A 9,643-nucleotide genomic window follows, 5' to 3' on the forward strand; every position below is an offset into this window, starting at 1 on the left:
GGGTTTATTTGATTACTTCTTTAATTACTTTTCTAAGAACTTCTAAAATTAATAATATTATCCGTTTTTAATTTTAGATTCTCGTAAATACATTAGATTATCTTCACAAATTTATTCTCTTTAATCCAACAAGTGGGCTAAACACTAAGCTTAAGAAAAATGTCTACTTATTTATTAGAGGTGGGTTTTGTCCCACATAAACCCATTGCTAAGGTGAGACTTTTATGTTCTCAAACAGTATGCATCGACATTTCTTCGATTTTTGCTAGTAATTATTGGTATTCATCATTGATATCTTATGTTTCTCTTCTTATCCTTTGTATGTTGATCCTTCATCATGGTAACCTTGTAAAATTTTCAATTATTTTTTTACATCATGCCAGTAGCAGCAATGATGTTTTCTTAAGATTGAAGTTTATCTACTACTTTTTTTCTCATTTTGGGTTACTCAAATATCTACTATGAAGGTTTTCTTTTTCCAAATTTATTCAACTCAATTGTATGATTTTATCCCAAATCACTTTCAGGCAAAACCCATTAATGATAGAAAATGAATTTGTGTCGACAAAAAAAAAAAAAAAAGTTCAGCAATGAGAGAAAAGATGGGTTCAACAGTTCATATCACAGAGTCTGTTGCCCAATTCAATTAGGCAGGCAGGCAATAGTAGGTGGTACAATGACTTCATTCTTAATCAAAGCTTTGCAAATCCTCTCAAACTGATTTAGGCAATTCACGAGAAAAATGAAAGCTATCAATTAGAATAGCCAAAATGAAAGAATAACAGCATAGCAAGAGAACGAGCAACTCTTAAGTGGCTGAGAAACAGAAATAGTGAAATCCAGCTTAAACAGATGACATCTTCAGATACAACTTTCCAAGTAAAAACTCTTTACAATTCTACTTCCACAACCGTTATCTTCTCAAACAACGACACATTGAAGCCAACCCAAACCTTAAAACAATATAATAATGTCCAAACCTGTACATAAAATTGAGAAAGACAAAGAATGTTAAAAAAATAATAATAATAATAATAATAACCACAGAAACCACCAACAATTGGGACTTTTATCACTGCAAAACCATCGCTACAGCTGCCATCACCATCAATAATACCCGAGGGAGCAAAATATTTTGAGCAAAGGGAAACGCAGGAAGTTTCAAGTCGCTAACTACACCGGTATAACGTCACCAGTTGACGTATCTTCCCATCTCAATACAATTCCATCAAGGCTAGCTGGAAAGATACATCTGGTCCATTGCCATCCAGTTGCCAACGGCTCAGGTGGAGGAACAATCATAAGCACATTTTCATCTCTCTGAACAACTCCCATCATACTAACTGTACTGCCTTCCTTGATGTACCTAGAAACAGCATCACGGTTGAATATTACCTATCCAAATTGTTTAAGACACGGTGTTCTAACTTCACACGACTGATTTATAATGCAGTATCACTTTAGGTTACAACATAAAACTGATACACACAGTGAACGGCAAATATTTATATATATGGCAACAGTAATCTTTAATCTTACGCAGGAGTTAGTTTAGTTTCTTACCCTTCTTTTAAACACATTAAACGATCATCACTTGAGAGATTTTTGTGTCCCAACCATCGCATGAACTCTGGAGATGAGTCTTTATTCTCTGGATTAATATCAATAACAAAGGAGTCATCCACAAAAGGAGTCACCCTTGCCCCATTGCCAGACTTAACCAATGCTCTCAGTCCAGACTGAAAATCAGAGATGTAGAAGTCGACAACATGCCTCTGTCAAACAAAATAAACAGAACAATTTAAGTCCAATATTTGAAATCTCGTCTCAAAATAAAGAACATTTTGCCTACTTCTAAGAAAATGTCAGAAAAAAAAATTTCACAGCAAATAACAAATAGTGAGAAGGGTACTGCACATTCCAAGGGGTGTGCAACATAAGAGTGAAATGATAAAATGACTGAAGAAAGGAGAAAGTAGGAAGCATTGGTCATAGGAAAACGCAAAAAATTCCCAGTAGAGAAGTTGAAATGTCAATCTGAAAAATGAGGCCAACATTTCAGTTACCTCTGATGATCTCAACCCCCATGTAAAATGACGATGTGTAGGGTTGGCAGGTTTTGAACCCCATCCTCGATACTCGTATAACCTGGTAGACGTATAGACACATCTAGGAACTCTTTGGAAGGATGATTCTAGGGGAACATTACCACAGGTGACCACCTTCAACGATTACAGAAAAACATAAAAACAAATAATAAATAAGTTGATACCGATACAGTAAAAGCAAAATATAAGCGCGACTTTTTTTCCCTTCTCTTTTTCCACATACCCCAGAGATCTTCACATATTGTCCAGTTTTTGCTGTTCTGAGATCAGTATCAGGATAATTAGCAATAAAATTTATTATAGCCCTCTCCCCCCAACAAATATTCCAAATGAATATTGCAGCAACTGCACTGAAAAGAACCACAACTACAATGAGGAGGATGGCGTTGTGGACAGCTCCAAGAATAAAACCACCAGCAATGAACCCCATCACAAATATCATAATCACCAACCACAATACTGGCTTCGGGAAGTTTCTCCTGAAAGAACCGTCGTCGTCTTGACTAATAGTAGTCACAGCAGGGTTGTGAGCAATAGATGAACTGTGATTTGGAACAGACCCAGTAGAGTCTAAAGAACCAGATACCTTCCGAGGAGCCCCAGATGAATTCAGCGGTCCTGAAGATATAGGTCCAGATGTAATTAGACCAGTTGCGGGTAAAACAGGGGGAATACTGCCAGAGTTTTGCCTAGTCACTCCACCAGATTGAGGACCAGATGACTTCTTTAAGGGCTCCCCATGCTTATTCAATGGCCCAGAATTTGACTTCTTCAATGGGCCCGTTGGCAGGCCTCCAGATGATAAAGGTCCTGATGTATAGCCAGCACGAGGAGCCACATTAGGCATCATCGACCCCGACTGGGAACCTGCCCCTCCAAAAGATCCGGTTCTTGAAGGAGCACTAGTAAGTGGCCCAGATTTCCTAGACTTAGAGCCATCAGTGGGAATATCAAACATTTTTCCCAGTTCTCCAGACTTCTTGATATCCCCACCAGTGTAGGGCATGGCAGTTGAGCTCATTGTTGGAGTCCTTTCTTTTGGCTGCTCAGGACGGCCAGAAACAAAAAGGCCATTGCTGAGCTGATGGGATGTGTATCTTGAACCCATCACGCTTCTTGAAGACAAACACAATAGACCACGGGCTACCAGCAACTAATAGGATGTCGAAGCAATCCACAGAGTCCTATAAAAAGAAAGCACATACATATTAAACTCAAAACAAATTGTTAAAAATGATGACAAATTCACTTTAAACATGTTTAAATTATTAAAATTAAGCTTGTCTATGGTAGATGTGCACAAAGGAAGCAGACACAAATAGAAAATATGCAACTTGCAATCAAATAAACACAACAGAAAGAGACGAAATAAACATATCCTAAAACTTTTCAACTGAGCTAAGAGATGTGCTTTCCAAATTCCAGGAAACAGAGATCTACTACCAAAACAAAAGGCTGATTAATGCAGAAAATATCACAAATGTTTGTAACTCAAAAGGTAAATGCAAAGGTTATCAAATGAGGAAGTAAAGAAAGAAGCATTGATTGCAATGTTGCATAAAGTAAACATTAGAAATTTCATTATAATTTATAATTACGATTTTAAATCTTCCCATCCCTCCCATAGACTCAAAACAGAAGGAAAAATAATAATTAACAAGCCAACTAACGTATCAAAACATAATATCCAAATCACACAGAAGGCTGAGAGACAGGAGACCTGAAAACATGACGAAGAAGAATTATTCTTTCAACATCGCACATGGTGTAAGACAAGGCCCAGCAGTGATGCACTTTCTTAGGCCTAAAAAATTTCATAAAACTAAGGGTAAAGTATACTTTGAGTGACCGAAAGATAGCATCAATTCAGTTGAATCACCAATTGACTTTTGAAGTCACTGGGTGGCTGACATTTCAAAAACGATGCAATTGACTCATTTTGTATCGTAGTCTTAGTGTCTAACGATCAAATACTCTCGTTTTGGGCCATTTGTGATAAAATTGACTCTAAAATTAGTAGGTTATCCAATTGAAATTGACCTATATTTCAGGGACTAAGAGTACACTTTACCCTAATTGCAACTCAAAGAACTCCAACTCAGAAATCATAATTGTCTCTCACAAGGAGTATAACTCAGAACCCAACCCAAATGCACAGGGAAGAAAAATTAAGGATCGGGGCACGAGAGAGATTCAAAAACAAGAAAAAGTTGGGGGGGGGGGAGGAAAAGAGAACCACAATCACAAACTAAAAGATAATGAAGCACAAACCAAGCGAAGAAAGCAACTGAATATCCTCATTTCAGATGAAATGCACTATTGAGATTATGCAACATAGATACCACTTGAGTTAATTAAAGCTTCAACACCAAAGATTTAACTTCAGGCATTATTCACTCACAGTCACCAAGAAATATAAACCCTCCCTCTATCAGGATTCTGGTAATACCGCAGGTAAGAAATTATATTTTTCATTGAAATGTTGAATTCCGACAAAACAAGTACATTAAAAAGGGATAGCATTTGCATGCCATTGAAAGCTATACCAAGAAAGCCAGAGAAAACTCATGCGAAACGAGTTAGCATCGGTGCATTAAACTTAAAATTATAGTACCTTAATGAAGTACAAATGTCAACCAAAAAGAAACCACACATATGGTGAAGTCAACAGTCAACTCTAAAACATTAAGTAAACAGTCCCTGTTTGCTTCATCATATGGTGAAGTCAACAGTCAACTCTAAAACATTAAGTAAATATAAGTTGCTACAATCACACTACGTTGGGCCTAATAAAGTAAAATCATAAACACTTGAGGGAATGAAATGAAAAAACTAACACTTGCAGCCGCATGATTTGCCTACTTTGTTTCCAAGCTACAATACACATAAGTGAGTTGATTCCAATAGGGTATGAATTGCAATTTGCAAGTAAATTTGTTGGTTTTCAATCATAAAGTACAAGGTTGACTCTCTTCCAATTCTTTAACCTAGGCCTTCTTCTTGGGACAAATGCTTGAGAGTGCAAAATAGGGATCTGTTCAATGAAACAATAAATATAGGGGAAAAAATGCCTTGTTAGAAAAAATAAGTTTCCTATCTGAAGGTTGAAGAATAACCAATCAAAAGCACTCTTTCGAATTGACCAGTTTATTACATTTCTTTATTTGCTATACCAGACACTGTTAGCACAACATTGAAAGACATTCATAAAAGATTTCTTAAGGTAACGAGAGAGACTGGGACATAAATTTGGTTAATTGGGAGAAAGTGGAGCATCCCAAACAAATGGAACGACAAGGGCTAAAATCTGTGTCTTTTCAGCAAGGTATACCTGGAGGCTTGCTGAGGAAAGGGACAACTTGTGGAGAAAAACTATTAAGTCAAAATTATGGTTCTGTTCAACTCTTCTAAAGCCATAATTTCCTACTTTTATTCTTTGGGGAAAAAACTAAAATGCAAAAAGTGGGTGAAAATAAATTGATAACGGATGATGGGGTTGCTTGTAATATTTTACTATATAGGAAGGCAATGAATCGATGAATTGAGATTATTTCACCATTCGTTTAGAACATATTTAATCTAGAGGATTGCTTGAACCAAAAGGAGGCGATTATCTAGTCAAAAATTTCCATGACAATCTTTTACAATCCGAAAGAAGTGGTACAGGTGGCTTTCCTCGGAAGCAAATTCGGAGAAACAAGAGTTCCCACTAGAGTGGCTTTCTTAACTTGTAAACTGGTATCCTAGAGAAATTTAGCCGTAGATAACCTTCAAAGGAGAGGTTCTTTCACATGGTCAATGGGTATTTCTTTTGTAAGGGGGCTGAAGAAACGGAAGGAATGTAACAGCATAGGCTCTTTTAGCTAATTCAAAACTGATAACATCTCAATCCCATCTTTCAGACATTTATAGCACCTAATAACACAAAACAGGGCATCACAGATGCAAGAACAAAAAACCCTACGATTAAACAGCATACAATGTACAGTAAGTATAAATTGAAGGATCTCATATGATTAAACAATGTAAAACAAGTACAGGAATCCAACTTACGAATTTAACTGACCTCAACCGTTCATACGACTAAACAATGCACAATAATTCTAAATAGCAGGATCTCAGATTCCAAGTACTTTACTAAGATGTCATATTTTATACCTTTGTTGACAGATCTGCAAGAAAATAGCTAAAATTGAAAACCAAGACAACACACATACCTCTCTCGTATCACTAACTGTGAGTGCACTGTAACTGTTCTTCTTGTTGAGATTGACAGAAAATATGTGGATTAGGGTCAGAGTTGCCTTCTATGTAGCAAAGCTGAGGCCGAACTAGATAGAGAGAAGAAGATCTGTATGTTGCAGAGAAGGAGAATGCAATATTCACAAACAAAAGGGGAAAGTGAACAGATACAAAGTGGACAAGAGGGTAATAAAGGTGAAAAAGCAGGGTCAAAACGGGAACAAAATAGGATCTGCCGTACATACCCAAAAACAGCAATGTAGGAGGGTGCTGCTAGATGAGTGAGTAGAAGAACTGAAAGCAGTAGCTATGGCGGTGGTGGTGGCGGTGTTGAGACTGAAATCCCATCTCCAGGGGAGTCGCCATCTCTGTGCTTCTCTTTTTTCTCTCTCTAACACTCGAAACAGAACAAAAATCTTTTTTCTCTCTCTAGAAGGAGGACCCGCAGCAACTGCAACGGTGGTGGTTCCAGAGAAAGAAAGCTTAACGAAAGAAAATAAAATTTAAAAATAAAATAAAATGCAAATTATAATTTAAAATAATTTTTATTTTTTTCTATTTTCTGGAAGAACTGCGTGTTTGAAAAGACGCAACAGCTCATATAACACCCTCACCATCTCAATGATGGGGAAAAAAAATCATTTTATAATCACCTTATTTTAGAATTTACTTTCTTCTTACGGTGACAGGACGTACGTAAATCTTATACACATATAATGTGAAGAGGTTATTCTTCAAAAATTTAACTTGTAATCTAAGTTGCATTCCGATAATTCTATTATTGGGCCACACGTTTGTCTATCACATAAATATATATGTTGGCCTCTTTTGTGTATGTGTAGGAGATCAACCGCTTCTGACGCTTTGAGGCAGAAGTGACGGATGTAATGAGTCTATAGAGGGTTCGAGCGTGTCAAGATTTATTGTCAATCTAAAGAATTGATAGGGGGTTGTGCGCCAATCAGATTTGACAACAGACGAACTATGTGCAACTTGAGAACAAAAATTGTTGGTTAGATGGTGCATTTCTTAAAAGGACTTAAAATTTATTAAGCGGCACTCGAGAAAAACAGAAAATAGAAGACAAATATTGGAATGAAACAACTCCTATTGAAATGCTGAAAACAATATATCGCTGGAATAATTACTGAAGTTTTTATTGAGGAAACATTGTTGGACTGTATGGTAAATAAAACAACATAACAACCACGGAGGCTTAAATGAAAATAAACCTGGGCTAAAAATAATTGACTGGAATCATGCTAAAAGTTATATTTATGAATCAAACTCTTTTCTTTTCTTTTTCTTTTATTTATATACATCAATTGGGAAAAAATTGAAAAAAAAATAATAATATTGATGTATGGCATTCAATAATTTTATCCAATTTATGAATTAACTTTTGTTTTTAATGCTTGGTAATATATATATATATATATATATATATATCCATCATTGCTCATTCTGTTAGGCGATGGCAAGTGCTACTATAACTTCATTCTCACTCAAAGCCTTGCAAAATCATCATCATCGTCATCGTCGTCATCATCATCATCATCATCATCGTACTATTTTATCCTCTTAAGTTTCCATCAAGACTTTATTTAATTTTCAAACAAAGGCCAACTAAAAGAAATTTTACTTTCTTCAAAAAAAAAAATAATTTTACTCCAACAAAACTCCCCACAAATTAAAGACTTTCTATTTCCATAACCCCTCAATCAATAGACATTCTGTAAAATCAGGAAGAAAAAAAAAACCATAAAAGAAAAACGGTAGTACTACACATCCCTAAAATATACATCCCTAAACTTACATAACTAGGTGGCATGCCACCTAGACATGATGACAAAGCAATTTTAAAAAAATTTAAATAGTTTACCTGCAAAAGAAAAACTAGAATAAAAACAAAATAAAAATTTTAAAAACTATTTCTCTCTCTCCGTCTCTCTCTTACCTCTCTTCCCATCCCCTCATTCTCTCTCTACTCTCTCCATCTCTCCCCCTCTTCCTCAAGATCCATGGCATCAGCGACCTTCTACTCAAGATTCATGGCATCAACATTGTGACTCGGGTTTCCATCGATGGCCTCCTTCTCAAGCTCTTCCTTTCGATTCGGGTTTCCACCTATTTTTCTCCATCCCTTGTGTTAATGGCGTCCACCAGCAAATCTGAGCCTCCAACGATGCTGTCTAGGGAGATCTGGAGACCTACCAAGAAGAAGAAAAGGCGATGATGTTTCTTGTTCAACATCTTCATCTTCAACATCCAAGATCTACAAGATCGCTTACTAATTCTTGTTGTTTCATCCATTCATGTTGTTGATTTGACCTTATTTTAATGATTGAATGATACAGAGCCTTATTACATTATTCTGAAAGGGAATGGTGTCTTATTACACTGTCCAATCTGGACAGTGTAAAAAAGGTTTTGAGTTCATTTGTTTGCGTTTTAGTTTCATAGAAAATGAATTGAAATTATTTTGGATGGAATTTTTATGGGATTTTATGCTCTAACTCATTGTTACACATTGAATTGAATTAATTACGCTGTCAATATAATTAGTTACACTGTCCAATGGACAACGTAATAAAAAACTGTATCAATTTAAGCCAAAGCATCCCAATAGGATATTGCCTTATTACATTGTCTAGTTGCAAACAACATGACTAATCATCATTTTCCAAAAGACATATCGCACTAAGACACTTTCTTTATTTTGGACAACGCAAACAAACCTTACAGTGGCTTATTACATTGTCAAAATAATTAGTTACACTGTCAGTGTAACTAATTACAATGTCAATGTAATAAGCCACTGGTGCTTCCTTCGTCCTTTTCCATATTTCAAACATAAAATCTGCGTTTTTCATGGTTACTTAGTTCTTAAAAGTTCACCTATTTTCTGAACATTCTAAAAATCATTTGTTGTGGACGCTCCAACCGGCATATTGCTACTTCTTGATCATCAACTTCCGGGGTGTTCTCCACATGTTCACTCCATCCCGAAAACAATGTCTTTCACACTAATCACCAACATGAAACCTTAAACGAACCTCACAAAATTTAAAGAAATCGATGCTCTATTTTTTTCTTGGAGAAGAAAGAAAAAAGAAAGAGGGAGAAGATGGAGAAGAGAGAGAAAAGAAAGAGGGAGAAGTTGGTGAAGAGAGAAGAAAGAGATATTAAAAAAATCCCTAGATGAATAGAAAGAGAATGGACGAATATACTAGGAGTAAACGACAAAAAAATTCCTAGATGAGAGAGAAATGGGAATTCCAGAATTAATTATA

The 9,643-nt window shown here is 35.9% G+C and overlaps 1 protein-coding gene across 3 annotated transcripts; it reads right to left on the reverse strand.

Moving 5' to 3' along the window:
* Nucleotides 1–787: 787 nt before the first annotated feature.
* Nucleotides 788–6,830, reverse strand: LOC119991929 (uncharacterized membrane protein At1g16860-like). 3 transcript variants are annotated; one of them, XM_038838474.1, is made up of 6 exons: nucleotides 6,326–6,830; nucleotides 4,946–5,142; nucleotides 2,332–3,292; nucleotides 2,067–2,222; nucleotides 1,564–1,775; nucleotides 788–1,366 (listed from the first exon to the last, which is right to left on the reverse strand). In XM_038838474.1, exons 3-6 carry the CDS (start codon nucleotides 3,214–3,216, stop codon nucleotides 1,174–1,176), a joined length of 1,446 nt encoding a protein of 481 aa, XP_038694402.1. In that variant the 5' UTR covers nucleotides 3,217–3,292; nucleotides 4,946–5,142; nucleotides 6,326–6,830; the 3' UTR covers nucleotides 788–1,173. The 3 variants fall into 3 exon arrangements, with proteins under 3 accessions (XP_038694402.1, XP_038694401.1, XP_038694400.1); XM_038838473.1 differs by lacking the exon at nucleotides 4,946–5,142 and having other exon boundaries at nucleotides 6,326–6,459; nucleotides 6,596–6,829; XM_038838472.1 differs by lacking the exon at nucleotides 4,946–5,142 and having other exon boundaries at nucleotides 6,326–6,829.
* Nucleotides 6,831–9,643: the final 2,813 nt, after the last annotated feature.

The sequence above is a fragment of the Tripterygium wilfordii genome, chromosome 22, assembly GCF_013401445.1.
Source record: "Tripterygium wilfordii isolate XIE 37 chromosome 22, ASM1340144v1, whole genome shotgun sequence".
NCBI classification, from domain to species: domain Eukaryota; kingdom Viridiplantae; phylum Streptophyta; class Magnoliopsida; order Celastrales; family Celastraceae; genus Tripterygium; species Tripterygium wilfordii.

Coding starts and splice junctions, on each gene's coding strand:
- LOC119991929 (XM_038838474.1), bottom strand. CDS start 3,216: ATGGGTTCAAGATACACATCCCATCAGCTCAGCAATGGCCTTTTTGTT. Junction 2,223..2,331: donor AATATGTGAAGATCTCTGGG/GTATGTGGAAAA, acceptor TAATCGTTGAAG/GTGGTCACCTGTGGTAATGT. Junction 1,776..2,066: donor GGGGGTTGAGATCATCAGAG/GTAACTGAAATG, acceptor TTTGTTTGACAG/AGGCATGTTGTCGACTTCTA.